Here is a 19,218-nt window from a genome sequence, read left to right as displayed (position 1 = left end):
TGGGCAGGAAACGTGTATCCTCATCCTGTTGAATTGTAATAATAATAATAATGATGGCATTTCTTAAGCACTTACTATGTGCAAAGCACTGTTCTAAGCGCTGGGGAGGTTACAAGGTGATCAGGTTGTCCCACAGTCTTAATCCCCATTTTACAGATGAGGTAACTGAGGCCCAGAGAAGTGGCTTGCCCCAAGTCACACAGCTGACAGTTGGCAGAGCCGGGACTTGAACCCGTGACCTCCGACTCCAAGGCCCGTGCTCTTTCCACTGAACCACGCTGCTTCTCGAAGTACACCCCCAAGGACTTAGTGCGCTGCTCTTCACATAGTAAGCTCTCCATAAATATGACTGATCAATTGATTCTCTCCCCCCAGGGCCAGGGCAGAGGGAGAGGGGGGCTCCTCTGTGGGGATCCCCCCATGCCCCCCAACCTCACTGCAGACACCGCCCTCCCCCACCTGCCCACAACGGCCAGGGAGAACTGGGGGGTATGAGGGGAGAACCACAGTCGATGTCCCTGGGGCTTCTCAGTGGAAACAGCACGGGCTTTGGAGTCAGAGATCATGGGTTCGAATCCCGGCTCCACCAATTGTCAGCTGTGTGACTTTGGGCAAGTCACTTCACTTCTCTGTGCCTCAGTTACCTCATCTGTAAAATGGGGATGAAGACTGTGAGCCCCATGTGGGAAAACCTGATCACCTCGTAACCTCCCCAGCGTAGAACGGTGCTTTGCGCATAGTAGCGCTTAATAAATGCCATTATTATTATTATTCTAGGTGAGCCGTGCTGTGAGCGGGAGGTGGGGGCAGGGGGCCCGGGAATCCCGGTTAACCCTTCAGGAGGGGCGGGGAAACCGAGGCCATCGGGGTCACCCGCCTGCCCCAGCCGGGTGTGTGCAGCGTGTAGGCGCGTGTGCATACGTGAGTGTGACACGGATGGGGGAAATGCAATGCTGTAGCCAGATCCGGGGGGCAAACTAACTTTATTGACCCGCCTAGGTGGGGTGCATACAGGGGAGGGGGAGAACTTTGCGTCTCCGAGACAGCCGGAGCGGAGGAGGAGGAGGAGAGTGGGGCGGGGGGCCGGCAGGAGGGAGCGAGCCCGGGGACTACTTGGTCCGAGGGCGGCCGGCGGGAGGGGGGATCCGGGGCCTCAGCGGAACTGCAGGGGGCTGATCCTCAGCCCCATCACGTCTTTGCCGATCTCCGTCACCTGGAGGGGGGAGAGGGGGGCAGTCAGGCGATGACGGGGGGCAGGCGGGAGGGACCCGGGCGGCCCCGGGGTGCGGGGCCGCAAGGACTGACCGTGGTGACGCGGCAGATCTGTCCCCGGAACTCGGGGCTGTAGCAGGCGCCGCTGAGGGGGCACTTCTCCACGGGCTTGCCCCGGTAGAGGGGCCGGTACGAGGCGGCGCAGATGTCGAAGGGGTTGTGAGCGTCGTAGCTCAGCTGGCAGGCGTCCGTCGGGTTCTTCTCGCAGGCCGACAGGATCTTGCGGGTCTGCTCGATACAGGGCTCCGTCACCGCGCACCCTCCTCCCTCTCACCTGGCTGCTCTCCCAACTCCGCACACTGTGCTCCTCTAATACCAACCTACTCACTGGACCTCCATCCCGTCCATCTCATCGCTGACCTCCTGCCCGCATCCTGCCTTGGGCCTGGAATGCCCTCCCTCCCTCATAATGATGGCATTTATTAAGCGCTTACTATGTGCCAAGCACTGTTCTAAGCGCTGGGGAGGTCACAAGGTGATCAGGTTGCCCCACGGGGGGCTCACGGTCTTGACCCCCATTTTACAGATGAGGAAACTGAGGCCCAGAGAAGTTAAGTAAAAGCCCGGGCTTTGGAGTCAGAGGTCAGGGGTTCGAATTCCGGCTCCGCCAATTGTCAGCTGTGTGACTTTGGGCAAGTCACTTCACTACTCTGGGCCTCAGTTCCCTCATCTGGAAAATGGGGGTTAAAACTGTGAGCCCCCTGTGGGACAGCCTGATGGCCTTGTAACCCCCCCAGCACTTAGAACAGTTCTTTGCACATAGTAAGCGCTTAATACCATCATTATTATTAGTGACTTACCCGAAGACACACAGCTGACAATTGGCAGAGCCGGGGTTTGAACCCATGCTCTTTCCACCGAGCCACGCTATTATGGTTAATAATAATAATTACTATTATTATTATTACGGTATTTAAGCACTTACTAGGTGGCAAGCACCGTACAAAGTGCTGGGGTGGGTACATGCAAATCGGGTGGTCTCTGTCCCAAAGGGGCTCACTGTCTCAATCCCCATTTTACAGATGACGTACCTGAGGCCCAGAGAAGTGAAGTGACTTCCCCAAGGTCCCACAGCAGACAAGTGGCAGAGCCAGTATTAGAACCCGTGACCTCGACTCCCAAGCCGGTGCTCTATCCACTAGGTCACGCGGCTATTGCAGACAATTATTTTCCCCAACTTCAAAGCCTTACTGAAGCCCCATCTCCTCCAAGAGGTCTTCCCTGACTACGCCCTCCTCTCCTCTTCTCCCTCTCCCTTCTGCGTCACCCTGTCTTGCTCCCTTTATTCATCCTCCCTTCCAGCCCCATATCACTTCTGTCCCTCTCTGTCACTTATTAATTTCTATTAATGTCTGTCCCCAGCTCTTGTGGGCAGGGAATACGTCTGTTCACGGCTGCATTGCACTCTCCCAGGCACTTAGTACAGTGCTCTTCACGCAGTAAGTGCTCAATAAATATGACCGATTGAGAGGACGGGACGGGGTGCGGGTGTGTGCAGGGGTCCCCTCCCTCCCCCCCTGCCCCGGGCCCACCTGCTGGGCCACCTCGGGCTTGGGCCCCAGCTCCAGCAGGCGACGGGCAAAGGCGGCCGCCGTCTTGAAGTTCTTGAGCTTGAAGAAGAGGTTGAGGGCCGTGCGGAGGACAAGGACCATGTGCACGGGCTGCAGGCTGGAGTGCGTGAAGTAGGCAGCCATCTGCGGGGGTTGAAGGGCAGGGACGACATGGGAAGGGGGGAGAAAGACACGGGACGGGGTCAGCCCCCCACCCCCCCAGCCCTCTGCGATGGAAGAACAATAGTACTTGTTTAGCATTTACTATGTGCCAGGGACTATACTGAGCGCTGGGGTGGGTACAAGCAAATTAGGTCGGACCCCGCTCCTTGTCCCTCGTTTCCGTCCCAATTTTACAGAGGAGGTGACTGAGGCACGGAGAAGTCAAATGACTTGGCCAAAGTCACGCAGCGAACAAGCGGCAGAGCCGGGATTAGAACACAGGTCCCTCTGACCGCCAGACCGGGCTCTAGCCACTACGTTGCACTGCTTCTCGTTGTGGGCAAGGAATGTGTTTGTTTATTGTTGTCTTGTACTCTCCCAGGCGCTTAGTAAAGTGCTCTGCACACAGTAAGCGCTCCAAAAACGTAACTGAATGAATGAATGCTTCTCAGAAGAGGAGGGGGAGGGTCTCACCTCGCAGATGCGTTTCTGCTGCTCCAGGGTGTCCTTAGGCAACCTCTTGCGCTCGAGCTCCATGCTCAGCCCCACGATGTACTCACGGCAGATGGTGATCAGCTGCTGGGCCTGGGCGGGGGGGTCAGGGGTCAGGGGTCACGGCCCCGAGGGGGACCCCGTCCCCGCCGCCCCCGGGGGGGTGGGGGTGCGGCGGCGATCCCGGCCTCACCTCGGCGATCTCCTGCTTGCTGTCGACCACAAGGAGCGGCACGCTCAGCAGGACCGAGCGGAACCGGTCCACGGCCTCCTCGAACTTGCCGGCCGTGGTCAGCTGGTAGCACACCTGCAGCCGCTGGATCAGGTCGTTCAGCTTCAGCCCCACGGCCGGCAGGCCGCCCTTCGGCCCCGCATCCTTCCTGCGGGGACCCGGTGGTCGGGAGGGGCCGGGCTCCGGCCCCCCGCTCCCGAGACGGACGGACGGGAGGGAGGAAGGCGGGCACGGGGACAACTGGGTAGGAGCGGGAAAGGAAGGGAGGGTGGCCTGGCAGAGGGCGCCCAGATCTGGGATTCCGGAGGGCCGGTTTCAAGTCCCTGTCCCGTCCCCGGACACCAGTTGTGCCACCTGGGGTTAGAAACCGAACCTCTTTGGGCCTCGGTTTCCTCCTCTTCCCCCCCCGAGGAAGACTGGAAGCTCTGAGGGGGGCGGGAACCGCGTCCAACCCGTGGCTGACGTCATATTTCCCCCCCCTGGAGGATGGGGGGGTGGGGAAGGGGCTCACCAGTTGCGGTTCGGGTGGCCGTAGGCAGCGGGCAGGCAGGGCAGGGCCTGGTACGTGCTGCGGCCGCGGGCGAAGGTCTGCAGGAACAGCTGCTTGTAGGGGCCGAACTGGGTCACCCCGACCTGGTCGTGCAGGAGCTGTGGGAGACGGACACACCGGCTGATGGGCATCGGGAGGGAGAGCCGGGGGAGGGGGGACCCCCGACAGGGAGGAAGAAAGACGTCAAGGTGCCCGGAAACGGCAGGGTCGCGTCGCGACGAGCCAGGCCGCCGTGTAGCGGTGGAGATCGGTGGCCGTGGGGCTGGGGGAGACTCACCCGCATGGCTGTCTCAAAGGAGCCGGCCAGGATGTGGTCGACGGGCAGCTGCGAGTTGTTGCACCAGATCTGGGGGGACCCCGAGACCCCACCCCGGTCCACGTCAAAGGGCTCCCCTCCCCCGTTCCCGCCTCCTCCGCCCGCCTAGCCCTCCTTCCCCCTCCCCGTCAGCGGCGGGGGTCTTGTCAGGAGCAGAGAATAGGAGGATCCCCCGCGTACCTGGGTGGGGCTGGTGCCCTTGGTCGGGGGCACGAAGAAGCCATCCTCGACGCTTCCTGACGCCCCTGGGGCCATTTCCTGGGGAAGTGATGGCACTGCCACAGCTGCCACCCTCGCCCGCCCTCATCCCCCAACCCACCAGCCTCCTTGGGTGAGGGGAGGAAGAGCCCAGGAGCCCTGGGGAAGGGTGGAGTCTTGGCTCTGGAAACATGAGGAGCAATTCAGTCTATGGGCTGGGGGCAGGGTGGGGCTGGGGGGTCTTAAGGGGCGTGCTGTATACCAGCTCGGGCGGGAGCTCCAGGTCCTCCTCCACGTCCCAGCCGCCTCCTTCCTCCTGGCCCCGGCCACCGGACTCGTCCCCAAAGCTCTCCGCCGTCTCCACAAAACCGTCTAGCGAGGGGCCGCGGAAATGAGGACCCAGAACCCCCCCGCCCCCGCGGTCCTGGCCGCTGTCCGCCCCCGCCCGGAGGGTCTCCCACCTTCGTCCAGCTGCAGCTCGGCGTCCTCTCCCCAGCCCTCGGTGCCCACCGCGTCTAGGTCCATGTCGGCGGCCAGCGCGCCGGCCTTCCCTGCGTCCAGGGTGACACCGGCTCATCCCCTGCAGTCCCCCGCCTCCCACCCCCGCAGTGTCCATCCCCTCTCCCAATGCCCTCTGGGGACGCCCAAGCCTCAGGTCCGACCCGAATCCCTCCCATTACTACCCACCCCCGGCCCACAGGAGGCAGGCAGGGTTGGGGGGGCGGGGAGGCCCGGGTCTCTGCCGGGAAGGCCGCGGCCCCGGCTCCTCACCTTTGCTGGCGATGGTGCCCTCGAAGAAGCCCTTGGACACGGTCAGCAGGGGCCAGTTGGTGTCCAGCGGCATGATGGGGGCGGGCGGCTGCAGCAGCTTGGCGTTGGGGTCGATGTCCGGGATCTGAGGGAGGGGGTCGTCAGAAGTCGAGGAGGGGGGAAGAGGAGCCCTTCCCGCCCCCCTCAATCAGGAGTGGGGGGAAAGAAGGTGGGGCCGCCCCGCGTCTCACCGCCTCCTTCTCCGGGTCGAATGTCTCCCTCAGGCTCTCGGCCTCCTCGTCCAGGCCGTGCGTGGCGGCCGTCAGATAGGCCAGGGACTCTGCGGGGGCAGAGCAGGTGGGGAGGGATTGTTCACGAGGATTATCCCCTCCCCAAAGCCCCCCTTCCCCGAACGAGAGCGTGGAGGAGGTGGGCAGGGAGGGGACGTCAACTTTTTCTGCCCTCGACTTGACCCCGCTCCTGGCCCTGGTAGACAAGGGAGCCCAGCCGCGGGGAAATCCTGCCCTGAGCTGCGCCCACCCAGAGGGGAGGGTCCGGCGCCCACAGGGAGGAGGAGGGGAGTCGGTGGGTGGGAGGGTGAGGGGGCAGGGTAGCCCGGGGACGCTCACTCTGGCCGCAGCTGCGAAGGACCCGCACTCGCTCCACCACGTCCCCCAGGTACAGGGCGTTCTGGTAGTGGCCGCTCATGTCCTTGCGGATCTCGGCTGTACGGGTGGGGGAGGACAGGGGTCACAGGGGCTCAGGCCCCGGCCCCCTCCCGTCTCCCACCCCTCCCTGCCGGCCGGCACGGGACCCCACCGATCTTCATCATCTTGCGGAGCTTGTCCAGGTTTCCGGTGAGCAGGTAGAGGAAAGAGAGCTTGTCGAAGCTCTTGGTTCGCTGGTAGCACATCTCCACGATCTGGTGGTTCCCCTGCAGCAGCGCCACCTCGCCCAGCTTCTCCCAGCAGCTCTTGTCGTCCAGGGCCTTGGCCGCTTCCAGGGCGATCTGCAAGGGGCAGGGGAGCACCCCGGGGACCGTCAAGGGAGGTATGGACCCCAGAGGCTCCGGGGGGACCACCCGCCCATTGTCCCCAACCCCGCCTCTGCACCGTGAGGGGAGGCCGTGGGAGCCCTCGCCTCCGTCGGCCCCGCTCAGGAGTTCTGGGGGACGGATGGTGGGTGGTTGGGGGGGATGGATAGAGGGAACAGAGGGATGGACAGGAGGGGACAGAGGAATGGACAGGAGGGAAAGATGGACGGAGAAATAGGAGGAGGGAAGGAAGGACGGAAAGAGGGAGGGAAGGGGAAAGGAGAGAGAGAAGGAAGAAGGGATTGAGGGGAGAAGCGAGGGAGGGAGGAAGAGCACGAGAGAATGATGGAGTGAAACGTGGATGAAGGACAGGAAGACAGAAAGATGGGAGGACTGTTGGACAGAAGGAAGAAAGGATGAATGGATGGACTGATGGAGGGGCAGGTGGAAGGAGAGGCTGGTGGACGGACAGAAGGAGGAAAGGAGGTAAGGAAGGAAGGATGGATGGAGGAACTGATGGAAAGAGAGAATAGATGGACAGAGGAACAGGCAAATGGATAGAAGGAGGGAAGGATAGAAGGAAGGAGGAATAGGTGGGCAGACAGAAGAAGAAAAGGAGAGAAAGAAGGACAGATGGATGGATGGATGGCCGGAAGGAGAAAAGGATAGATGGATGGACAGACAGAAGGAGGAAAGGAGAAAAAGAAGGATGGATGGCCAGAAGGAAAAAAAGGGGAAAGGGTGGATGGAGGAACAGAAAGAGGGAAAGACAGAGGGACGGAGGGACAGAGGGAGGGAAGGACAAGTGTGGGTGAGTGAGTGAGTGAGTGTGCGTGGGGGAGGCGTTAAGAAGCGCAGACGGCCGGCCCCCGCTCCCGCACCTCGATGTTGCCGCACTCGAGGGCCAGGCTGAAGCGAGTCTTCTCGTCCTTGACGAAGTGCAGCGCGACCTCGGGGTAGCCCTTCTTCTGCAGGTAGGCGATGATCGACTGCCCTACCAGCTTGGCGTGGCGCACCATGTGCAGCACCTGCCGGGCGGCGGGCGGGGGACAGGCCGGTCACCCCCGTCCCGATCCCCTCGGGCACCCCGCCGTCCCCCTCCCACCCCCGGGGGCCCCGCCTCACGCACCTCGTCATACTTCCGGTTGATGAGGGCCAGCTTGAACTTGAACTCGGTGGGGTCGATGGTGAGGACGCGGGGCCTGCACTCGCGGTCCAGGCAGTAGACGTTGTTGCCCTTGACCCGCGTCACGTAGATGGGCAGGTCCAGCGTGCGGATGATGCCGTGGTCCCTGGGGGCAGGCGGAGGGGGCGGACGGTGTCGGCACCTCCCCCGCCTGCCCCGCTAACCCACCCCCCACCGGCCCTGCCCCCCCAGGGGCCTCACCCGGTGGTGACGGCGTATTTGATGTGGTTGCTGGTGGTGTAGATGAAGACCCCGCTCTCGTCCCAGGCGCCGCTCTTCACGCGGATGTTCTCGTGGATGCTGCACAGCGACTCCAGCTTCCGGTTGCAGATCATGATGGCTGCGGGCGGGGGACGCCGGTGAGCCGCGCCGCTCCAGCCGGTGGGGTCGGAGCCGGGGGGTGGTGGGGGGCAGGGCGGACAGGACCACGGGCTCTTACCGTGCTTGGCTAACAGGGCCACGTGGGTCATGTCGGCCGACCAGATGACGTACTTCACTTTGGCGATCTTGACCGACGCCAGGGTGCTGTGGGGGGGCCGCCGAGGCAGGGGCCGTGAGCAGGGGTTGGGGGGGGGCGGCGGGTCCCCGCCGTGAGCCCGGGCGCCCCACCCGTGGGGTCCCCGCCCGCCCCCTCCCGTGGCGGGCACCGTTTCTGCTGCACGTCAAAGAGCGTGATGGCGTCGGCGTCGCGCAAGAGCAGGTTGCCGGTGCCCGCGTAGAAGATCTCGTCGCAGTTGGGCACCTGCACCTTCTTGGTGATCTCGTTTTTCAGGTTCTTGATCAGGATCTGGGCCAGGGGCATGGAGGATGGGGGCGTGGGTCAGCTGGTGTGTCCTCGGCCCCCAGCCCACCCCCCACTGTTCTAGAATCCCGGGGCTGGCGGGGGGAGGGTCTGGCCTCCACACAGGGGCAGAGAGTGGAGGAGATGGGCGGGGAAGGGGACGGGGACAGCCCCGAGCAGATCCGCCCATCGACCCTCACCCCGCCCCCCAGCCCCCCAACCAGGGGTCTCTCGCCCTCACCGAGTGCATGCGGTCCAGGACGGCAAAGCGGTTGCGGGCCACCCAGATGGCCGTCAGCCCCGAAGAGCGCTTGCCTTCCGGGGCTGTGGGGGAGATGGGGGAGAGGGGAGGGAGTGGGTGAAGCTCCAACAGGGGCACGGTGTGGGGGGGGGTGTGCGGGCAGGCCTGGGGGGCAGCCGCACCACCCAGCTGCTCCCTTGCCGGTCCAGCCATAACCCGAGGCGATGGGGGGGGGGGAGATGCCCCCTTCCCACTCCTCCTCCGCTCCCACCCCACTCCTGATCCGGTGGGCCGGCGATCCCGGGGAGACAGCACAGCCCCTTCCCCTATGGCGGGGCAGCATGGAGACGGTGGCCCCTCCCCCGGCTCCTCCCTCCTGCCCAGTCTGCAGCTGCTCCACCGCTTTAACATGCAAATGCCACCCTGAGGGGTGAAGTGGGGGGGCCGGAGTGGACTGTAGGACAGTCAGACACGGGGCAAGCTGATCACTCCCCATCCCTCCTTCCCCACCGTCTTTTTCCTCCCCTCTTCCCGGCTGCTTTTTTTTTTTTTGAGGGGAGTAGGGGAGGAGCTTCCAATTGAGCCATCCAACTTGATGGCTTGAAGGTGGAGGCACAGACAAAAGGGAGGGTGACCGTGGAGCCCCCCCAGACACCCTTTCCACCTGCCCCCCAAGACAACGGACAATCGAGAGTTGGCGGAAGGGACCCCAGCTCCCCACCTGCCTCATCCCACTCCTGCCCAGTATGGGGGGTGGGGGTTGGGGGGGCGCGCAGGGGTGTCCAAGGGGAGAGGGCTGGATGAGGAAGAGCGGGGTTTGGGAGGGGCTGTGGGGGGCTCAGCTGGGCCCCGGTGGTCCCACTGACACACACGCGGGGAGAAGCGGGAGCCGGGCGGGGCCGCGGCCCAGCGTGTGTGGGGCGTGGGGGGAGCGCGGGCAGCGCGCCCAGCCTGGCACGGTGGCGGCGGCCGTGAATCAATGAGGCGGCAGGGGCGAGAGCCAGGGCCCCCTGCGGCAAGCGACACCCGGTGATGCCGTGCCGTGCCGTGCCAGCGGGCGAGGGGGGAGGAGCGCTCCTGCGGCGCCATCCGTGGGAGCTGGACCGTGGCCGGCCCGGGCACACGCACTCGTGCGCACACACGCGCATCAATTTTTCACACTGCGGTCGCTGCCGGGGCTGGGGCGGGGCGGCTTACCGTCGGGGTTCTGGGAGTCGGCGTCCTTGGGGATGGTGTACAGGTCATAGGTGCTGTTCTCCAGATTGCTGGCTCTCTGCCGGAGGGGGCGGGGGTTGGGGGTGAGAGGCGGAAACCCCCCCCCCCCGCCCCCTGCCCAACCACACCCGCCCCGCTCAGATTCCTGGTCGCAGCCCAGCCCCTCGAGGGCACAACCGGCCCGACCTGGCCCAACCTCTGGGTTTTTGGGTCCCTTCTGCTGCCCACCCCGCACTGGGGTCCCGGCTGTGGGAAGCAAGACTTGTGGGGGGCCCCTTCCCCAGCTCCCTGGGATCCCAAAGTGTGACGAAGCATATGGCTGACCCCTCCCCAGGTCCACAAAGACCCTCCCAGCCCCGACCCCAGCCTCTCCTGGGGTCTAGGCACCCAGTGGGAAAAGATGGTTGGTTGTGATTGAATTTGGAAGAAACCCTCCTTTGCCGGGACCACCCTTTTCAACTCCCTCCTTCCCACAACCCCCCAAAACACACACACACACCCCTTACACACAGGGACCTGTAATCGAGCCAAGCTTCCCCTGCAATACTCTACCGACCCATAGCAGAGAGGAGGAGGTGGGGACCACCCACCACCCACGTACAGACACACAGAACCATAATCACGTTATCTTCCCACACCTTCCCAGGCTACGACTTCCTTTTTACTGTCATTTACTTTTGTGCCCAACTTGTCTACAAGACCTCAAGCTCCTTAAAGGCAGGGAAGGAGTCTATCGACCCTATTCCGTGTTGTCGTCCTCTAAGTGGTGCTCTGCATGTTGTACGCGCTCAACCAATTCAACCGACAGAGTTTACCCTGTGGAAGGGGGCGAGGCAGCATTCCCGGCCGGGTCGTATGACATTTTGAACGCCCAGACCCTCACAGAAAAGCACACACGGGCCCCCACCACCTTCCCGCCTCCACGGGCCGGCAGGGCTCACCGTGCAGAGGAGGACGGCGTTCTCGGCCGGGTTGTAGGACATGTTGAACACCGGGAACTTGGAACCGCTGTCAGGGGAGGAGGGGAGGTGAGTGGAGACCGGGGGTATGAGGGGCACGAAGACGGGCACCTGGGTGGCAGAGCCGGGACCGCCCCGGCCCGTGGCAAGGGGGAAAGCGAGGTGGATCCACGCCCAGGCTCCCCGAGCTCTCCCTGGCAGCGTCCCCCGTGCCCGTGGGGGTGGGCTCACCGCCCCGCCGCCGCTCACTGCCCCCCTGCTGCCGCCGCCACCCCCGGTGCCATGAATGTTTCAGATGCGCGGCTGCGGCCCGCGGGCCGAGAGCCCAGCTCCCCGTGCCAGGCGGGGGAGGGAGCCGGCGGGGAGCCGGCCCGTTCCCCGCTCCGTCCGCCGCCGCCTCCCCCCTCCCGGGGGGGCCGCCCGGGGCATGCTGGGAGTTGGCCCCCCTACCTTCTCAGCTGCATGACGGCCACGTCCTTGGAGCTGTTGAAGTCCAGCTGGCGCAGGAAGCGGTCCTTGACATAGTGCAGTGTGTTGCCGTGCACGGCGTAGGCCGGGCGCTCTCGCTCCAGCTTGAACACGATCATGCCGCCATCGTGGCCTGCGGGAGAGACGGAGGGTGGGCGGGGGGGCTTGCTGACCTGGTCCAGACAGAGCCCAGAGGAGCGGGGGTCGTGGCAGAGAGGCCGAGGGGGGAAAAGTGGATGATTCCTTGCCCAGGAAGGGGGTGGGGCGAGTGGACACGCATACACACACGCCCCTACCCATCCCTTCTCCCACACACGACAAGGCTGGAGGCAGGGGGAAGGAGAGGGCAAGGGGACCTCCTCACCCGCAGCGAAGAGGTTGAGGTTGGGGTGGGCGGCCAGGACCCAGAAACGATCGTGGTCACGGCGGAAGGTCTGGACTCCGGTCCTGGGCAGGAAGCAGAGATGCATAGTCAGAGACGCTGAATCGGGGAGACCGACTTGGGAGAGGTAGAGAAGTGGGTGAGTGGGCAGAGGCAGGAACAGACCCAGACGGGAAGGGTCGGGGGAGGAAAAATGGCGACACTTAACACAGGCCAGGAAGCGAACGGGCAAATCAGAGACAGAAGGGAGTGTCGGGGTGTCCAGAGAGAGACACACAAACACGCACAGAGAGACAGAGTAGCACAGACATGAGGGAAGAAGCAGAGAGACAGACAGACAGAGAGACAGGAAGGGAAGACCGAGCTTGGAAAAGCGGTGGCCAGAGGCCGGGGTCTTTAGTTTCCAGAAAGGGTGCTTCCCCAGCATCCCTTGGGCCAGCCACCACTTGGACACATCCCGGCCCCCCGCCTGGGGCCCCCCCACCCAGCAGCCCCCCGCCGCACGGCCTCGCACCGCTTGGACATGTCCCAGACGCGGATGCTCTTGTCCTCGGAGTTGCTGAGGATGAGCTCCTGGCGGGGGTGGAAGACGGCGCAGGACACGTTGTTGTAGTGGCCGCGGCACGTGTCCACCTCCCAGGCCTTCGACTCTGGAGAGGGCAAGGAGGAGGACGGGGCCGGTCAGCACGGGGCCCTCCTTACTCCGTGCCTCCACGGCGTCCCCCGCCGGGCACGGCTGCTCACCGTTCATGCGCCAGATCTTCACCTGCCGGTCGTCGGCCCCTGACACGATCAGCGGCATGGTGGGGTGGAAGGCCGCCCAGTTCACCCCGCGGTCGTGGCCCTACGGAGACGCCGCCGTTGTGGGATGGACTCCCCCCCGGCTCTAATCCCTGCCTCCCGCCCACCCTCCGGGACCCGCAGGGCTGGGGGAGCTGTGTTCAGGGCAGGAGGGAGGATGTGGGGAGGATGACGAGGTGGGCCACGACTGCTGGGGGGGGGGGTCTCAGCCCCCTGCCGGGGCCCGACTGGGAGTCGGGGAGCGGGAGGGGGGGTCCAGGCGGGTTACCTCCAGGACGTGTTTGACGACGGCATCGGTGGTCCCAAACAGATCGACCCCGGTGATCCCACGCACGTCCGACTCCACGGCCCCCGGGGACAGGTTCTTCTTCCTCAGGCCTGGGGTGGACGACGGGAGGCGAGACTTAGGGAACTCCGCGGGCAGGCAGGGAGGACTGTCGGGAGCCTTCCCCCCCGCCCCGACACCAGGATCCCCACCCGCCCGCTCAGGGCACACTGGGTTCCGTCGCTGGCCTGGCAGGTGACCGCGGCCAAATAGCTTCACCTCTCTGGCCTCGCCCCCCACCCCCCGCCCGGCCCCAGCAGCCCCCAACGACTCACCGGAGATATCCCAGACCCGCACGGTCTGGTCCAGGCTGGCAGACACCACCAGGTCCTCAGAGGGGTGGAACTGGGCACACATGACGTAATGGTTGTGGCCAGTGAGCACGCTGGCGATGGAGAAGGGGAGGGAGAGAGGAGGCGGTGAGATGGGGTCCGTGCCCCCGCCCAGCCCCTCCCTGCCCCCGCAGGGACTGCAAGCTCCCCAGGGGCAGGAGCCGTACCAGACACAGGTCCGGGACTGCCAGTTCCACACACGGATGGTCTGGTCATCGGAAGCACTCAGGATCCAGGGGTACTCCTGGAAAGGGGGGGTGGTGAGGGGGGTGAGCCCAAGATCAGCATTTCAGGAGGGAGCCCCAACCACAACCTCCCAGGATCCCTCCCGCTTCCCAGAATTCCCTTGGGGAAATCGGCGGAGGGTGTCCCCAGGAAGGCCGGTGGTTTGGGGGGGGCGGCCCTCACGTGATGGAAGAAGGTGGTGCGGATGTAGTCCAGGTGTCCCAGCAAGGTGAAGAGGCAGCGGCGCAGCTTGTAATTCCAGACCTATGCCACCGAGGGGAAGGGACACGCGGTCATCAGCCAAGAGGACCCCCATACCTCTTCCACAGCCTGCTCCCAATGCTCCAGCCCAGAGGTGGCCTTTGTCATTTCCTGGAAACTCCAAGTGGGTGTGGGGGTGGGGGGGTGGGTGTGTGGGGGTGTGTGTGTGAGAGAGAGAGAGAGAGAGAGAGAGAGAGAGAGAGAGAGAGAGAGAGAGAGAGAGAGAGAGAGAGAGAGAGAGAGAGAGAGAGATGGTGGTGAGAGGGGGTTGTTCTCCTCACCTTGATCTTGTAGTCATCTCCCCCAGAGACAAACAGGGGCTGCTGCTTATGGAAATCGATGCCTCGGACGGGTCCTGAGAAGGGAACAGTGTAGTCAGTAGTCAGTGGTTTCTGGGCTGGATTAAGCGCTCACTCCGCGCTGGGCTTTGAGTTTAGCGCCGTGGTGCGTGCGAGACCATCATCACCCTGACCAGGGGCTCACAATCTAACAGGGATCGTCTCCCCATTTGGAAGAGGAGGAAACCGAGGGCTAGAGAGATCGGATGATCTGCCCGAGGCCACCCAGCAGGCTGGACCCTGGGTTTCCAGATTCGTGGTTCTGGGCGCTTTCCCCAAGTGTGAGAACCGGGCCGGTGCCACCCAGGCTGAGTGCGGCGGTGGCCTCTCCTCCTCCTCCTCCTCCTCCACTGGGTCCAAATGGCCACTTCAGATGAGGGTGGAGAGCAATGGCAGCAGGAGCTCCGCCCATGAGTGGGTCTCCCAGGGACCGCCAGGACTACACTTCCAAGCAGTCCTTGGGGCAATATCCCGATTCCAGCTCAAAGGAGGCGAGCACGGGCCCTCTGCAGATGCAGGCTGATACTTCCGCAGCCCCGGCCCGACTAGACGACGCCCCCCCTCCCACCCCACTCCTTAGCACTGCACCCCCTCACCATCGTGCTCGTCGAACTTGTCGATGAGGGTGCACATGCGGTAGTCCCACAGCTGGATGACGCCATTGTGCAGGCTGGTCAGGATCCACGGGCGCTTCGGGTGGAAGCTGAGCCCTGTGGAGAAAGGGGGAGAGGGGCCGGGGGCACCGGGAGTTTAGCGCCGTGGTGCTTGCGAGATCATCAGATCGGTCCCCTTCCCCACCCTAACCAGGGGCTCACAATCTAACAGGGATCTTCTCCCCATTTTGAAGAGGAGGAAACCGAGGCCTAGAGAGATCGGATGATCTCAGCCCACTGTTGGGTAGGGACTATCTCTATATGTTGCCAACTTGCACTTCCCAAGTGCTTAGTACAGTGCTCTGCACACAGTAAGCGCTCAATAAATACGATTGATGATGATGATGATCTGCCCGAGGCCACCCAGCAGGCTGGACCCTGGGTTTCCAGCTTCGTCTGTGAATCTGCCTCGAACTGGTCGCCGAGGCTGGACCCCTTTGCGCAAGGAGAGTGGGGAGGGACCGGCGTCAGCCGGTACGGGATGGTGGGGGGACGGCGGCGATGTTGGGGGTGGGGGCGGATGGAGGGGAGAAGACGATGGGGGGGTGAGGCGGACAGAAGAGATGACAGGGTGGAGGACGAAAGGGAGGAGTAGGTGGGGAGAGAAAGGGGGAAAACTGACGATGGGGTGATCAATGGAGAGGGAAGGATGGATGGGTGGGGTGGGGGGCTAAAAAGAGAATAACTAAGGTCACTGTTTGGTTTGTTTTAATTTTTGATATTTTTTAAGCAGCGTGGCTCAGTGGAAAGAGCCCAGGCTCTGGAGTCAGAGGTCATGGGTTCAAATCCCGGCTCCGCCAATTGTCAGCTGTGTGACTTTGGGCAAGTCACAACTTCTCTGTGCCTCAGTTACCTCATCTGTAAAATGGGGATTAAGACTGTGAGCCCTCCGTGGGACAACCTGATCACCTTGTAACCTTTCCAGCGCTTAGAAAAGTGCTTTGCACATAGTAAGCGCCTAATAAATGCCATCATTATTATTATTATTAATATGTGCCAAGCACTGCCATATGCACTACAACAGGTGCAAGGTAACCACGTTGGACATAGTCCATGTCCCATATGAAGCTCGCGAGTCTTAATCCCCATTTTACAGATAAGGGAACTGAGGCACAAAGAAGTACGTGACTTGCCCAAGATCACACGGCAGACAAGTGGCAGAGATGGGACTGGAACCCAGGCACTTTGACTCCCAGGCACTTGCTCTATCCTCTAGGCTATGCTGTCATTGTGGGCAACAAGTGTCTCTACCTGCTCTACTCTCCACTCTGATTTACTCTCCCAGGCACTTAGTATAGCGGTCTGCATGGTAAGTGCTCAGTACGTACAACTGATTGGAATGAGAATAGGGGGAAAGGACAAGGACTCCCCTTTCACCTTCTCACTCTTGAGCTTTGGGGAGGGGCGCTCCTGGCAAGGCAGCCTCCATCAGAATGTGTCGGGCTGGGAAGGGATGGGGAGGATCACAGGGACCCATCCACCGCGCGACCAAGACAGCACAACTAAGGCCCACCCCCGACCCGGTGACCAGGCAGCATATGGGCTTTGAGGATTGTGGGGTCCTCCACGTCTCCAATTCCTTGTTCAAAGTCCTGATACCTTGATTCTCCCTGGAGAACTTTGACCTTTGACCTACGGCACCCCCCGCCTTGGGGCCCATAGGGCCACCTCCACTCGGCCTGTCTCTGTCCGGGAGGGAGATGGGGGCGGAGCTCCTTTCCAGATAATTTTTTTTGGGGGGGGGGGTGGGGGGGATCACTGGGGGGAAGCACCGTGGCTCAATGGAAAGCGCACTGGCTTGCGAGTCAGAGGTCATGGGTTCAAATCCCGACTCCACCAATTATTTTACGATGGCATTTATTAAGTACTTACCATGTGCAAAGCACTGTTCTAAGCGCTGGAGAGATTACAAGGTGATCAGGTTGTCCCACGGCGGGCTCACAGTCTTAATCCCCACTTTACAGATGAGGTAACAGGCACAGAGAAGTTAAGCGACTTGCCCAGGGTCACACAGCTGACAATTGGCAGAGCCGGGATTTGAACCCATGACCTCTGACTCCAAAGCCCGGGCTCTTTCCACTGAGCCACGCCAATTAGCTATGTGACTTTGGGTAAGTCACTGAGGACTTCTCAGACTGATCCCCTTCCTTCCTCTCCCCCTTGTCCCCCTCTCCATCCCCCCCATCTTACCTCCTTCCCTTCCCCACAGCACCTGTATATATGTACACGTATTTTTACATATTTTTTACTCTATTTACTTATTTACTTATTTTACTTGTACGTATCTATTCTATTTATTTTATTCTGTTAGTATGTTTGGTTTTGTTCTCTGTCTCCCCCCTTCTAGACTGTGAGCCCACTGTTGGGTAGGGACCATCTCTATATGTTGCCAATTTGTACTTCCCAAGCGCTTAGTCCAGTGCTCTGCACACAGTAAGTGCTCAATAAATACGACTGATTGATTGATTAACCTCCCCGTGCCTCAGTTACCTAACCTGCAAAATGGGTTGAAGACTGTAAGCCCCAATTGGGACAACCTGATCACCTTGTATCCTTCCCAGAGCTCAGAACAGCGCTTTGCACATAGCAAGCGCTTGACAAATACCACCATTATTATTATTATTATTAATGGGTAGGGACCGTCTCTCTATGTTGCCGACTTGGACTTCCCAAGCGCTCAGTCCAGTGCTCTGCACACAGTAAGCACTCAATAAATACAAATGATGATGACTGATTGATTAGTCCAGTGCTCTGCACACAGTAAGCGCTCAATAAATACGACTGAATGAATGAATGAGGGTTTTGGTTTTGTTCTCTGTCTCCCCCTTTTAGACTGTGAGCCCCTTCCCTTCCTTTCCCCACAGCACCTGTACATATGTATATACGTTTGTACATATTTATTACTCCATTTATTTATTCATTTGACTTGTACGTATCTATGCTACTTATTTTATTTCGTTAATATGTTTGGTTTTGTTCTCTGTCTCCCCCTCCTAGACTGCAAGCCCACCGTTGGGTAGGGACCGTCTCTCTAGGTTGCCGCCTCGGCCTTCCCAAGCGCTTAGTAGTAAGCGCTCAATAAATACGACTGATTGATTAGTCCAGTGCTCTGCACACAGTAAGCGCTCAATAAATACGATTGAATGAATGAATGAATGAATGAGGGTTTTGGTTTTGTTCTCCGTCTCCCCCTTTTAGACTGTGAGCCCCTTCCCTTCCTTTCCCCACAGCACCTGTATATATGTATATATGTTTGCACATATTTATTACTCTATTAATTTATTCATTTATTTGACTTGTACGTATCTATGCTACTTATTTTATTTCGTTGTTTGGTTTTGTTCTCTGTCTCCCCCTTCTTGACTGCGAGCCCACCGTTGGGTAGGGACCGTCTCTCTAGGTTGCCGCCTCGGCCTTCCCAAGCGCTTAGTAGTAAGCGCTCAATAAATACGATTGATTGATTAGGCCAGTGCTCTGCGCACAGTAGGCGCTCAATAAATACGATTGAATGAATGAATGAATGAGGGTTTTGTTCTCTGTCTCTTCCCCTTTTAGACTGTGAGCCCCTTCCCTTCCTTTCCCCACAGCACCTGTATATATGTATACATGTTTGCACCTATATCTTTGCTCCCCAAAGATTTAGGGGGCACTGATGGACAAGAGGTGGGGAGGGGGCGGGGCTCCTCCCACGAAGGACTGGAGAAAAAATGGGGGAGGGGGGCGTTTGACGGGGGGCTCAGGTTGTCCCAAGCGGGGCTTACAGTCTTCAACCCATTTTACAGGTTGGGTAGCTGAGGCACGGGGAGGTTAATCAATCAATCAATCAATCGTATTTACTGAGCGCGTTGTCCCAAGCGGGGCTTACAGTCTTCAACCCATTTTACAGGTTGGGTAGCTGAGGCACGGGGAGGTTAATCAATCAATCAGTCAATCAATCGTATTTACTGAGCGCGTTGTCCCAAGCGGGGCTTACAGTCTTCAACCCATTTTACAGGTTGGGTAGCTGAGGCACGGGAAGGTTAATCAATCAATCAATCAATCGTATTTATTGAGCGCTGACTGTGTGCAGAGCGCTGGACTAAGCGCTTGGGAAGTCCAAGTTGGCAACACAGAGAGGCGGTCCCTACCCAACAGCGGGCTCGCGGTCTAAAAGGGGGAGACGGAGGACAAAACCAAACATACCGACAAAATAAAATAAATAGGGTTGATTTATAAATAGAGTTATATAAATAAATAGAGTTGATAAATAAATAGAGTTGACGGGGGGGGGGCGTCACGGTTCTCCGCCCCCCTCCCTGGCCGATCGCCCCCTCACCTTTGACCCTGGCGCTCTTGGTTTCGAACTTGGTGAGCATGGTGACCCCTCGGTGACCCCTCCGCGCCCCTCCGCGCCGCTCCGCGCCCCCCGCGGCCTCCGCCCGCCGCCTCCACGTCAGCGCCGGCGGAAGGGTCCGCGCGCCGCCGACTTCCGGCCGAAGCCCCGCCCCCTCCCTCCC

The 19,218-nt window shown here is 61.0% G+C and overlaps 1 protein-coding gene across 1 annotated transcript; it reads right to left on the bottom strand.

Annotated features, from left to right (window-relative positions):
* Positions 1–964: 964 nt before the first annotated feature.
* COPA (COPI coat complex subunit alpha) lies at positions 965–19,107 on the bottom strand. Its single transcript, XM_038768618.1, has 33 exons — positions 19,038–19,107; positions 14,666–14,779; positions 14,013–14,086; positions 13,654–13,734; positions 13,413–13,489; positions 13,189–13,298; positions 12,857–12,966; positions 12,532–12,631; positions 12,302–12,437; positions 11,770–11,852; positions 11,388–11,538; positions 10,920–10,986; positions 9,961–10,036; positions 8,764–8,846; positions 8,389–8,528; positions 8,181–8,266; positions 7,943–8,081; positions 7,685–7,847; positions 7,437–7,583; positions 6,342–6,531; positions 6,152–6,247; positions 5,774–5,862; positions 5,544–5,667; positions 5,234–5,323; positions 5,035–5,144; positions 4,755–4,832; positions 4,536–4,604; positions 4,220–4,356; positions 3,670–3,856; positions 3,459–3,569; positions 2,805–2,966; positions 1,306–1,500; positions 965–1,213 (listed from the first exon to the last, which is right to left on the bottom strand). The coding sequence occupies exons 1-33, from the start codon at positions 19,075–19,077 to the stop codon at positions 1,154–1,156; spliced, it is 3,675 nt and encodes a 1,224-aa protein (XP_038624546.1). The 5' UTR covers positions 19,078–19,107; the 3' UTR covers positions 965–1,153.
* Between the last annotated feature and the right edge of the window lie 111 nt (positions 19,108–19,218).

Source organism: Tachyglossus aculeatus, chromosome Y4 (assembly GCF_015852505.1).
Source record: "Tachyglossus aculeatus isolate mTacAcu1 chromosome Y4, mTacAcu1.pri, whole genome shotgun sequence".
NCBI classification, from domain to species: Eukaryota; Metazoa; Chordata; class Mammalia; order Monotremata; family Tachyglossidae; genus Tachyglossus; species Tachyglossus aculeatus.
Note: the sequence above shows the minus strand (reverse complement) of the source record. Positions and strands in the feature narration are given on the sequence as shown.

Excerpts from the sequence above, each read along its gene's own strand:
- COPA (XM_038768618.1), bottom strand. The coding sequence starts at position 19,077 with ATGCTCACCAAGTTCGAAACCAAGAGCGCCAGGGTCAAAG. Across the intron at positions 13,490-13,653 it reads GCACCACCTTCTTCCATCAC|GAGTACCCCTGGATCCTGAG; the intron begins GTGAGGGCCGCC and ends CCCCCTTTCCAG. Across the intron at positions 11,539-11,769 it reads CCTCAACCTCTTCGCTGCGG|GCCACGATGGCGGCATGATC; the intron begins GTGAGGAGGTCC and ends TCTCTCCCGCAG.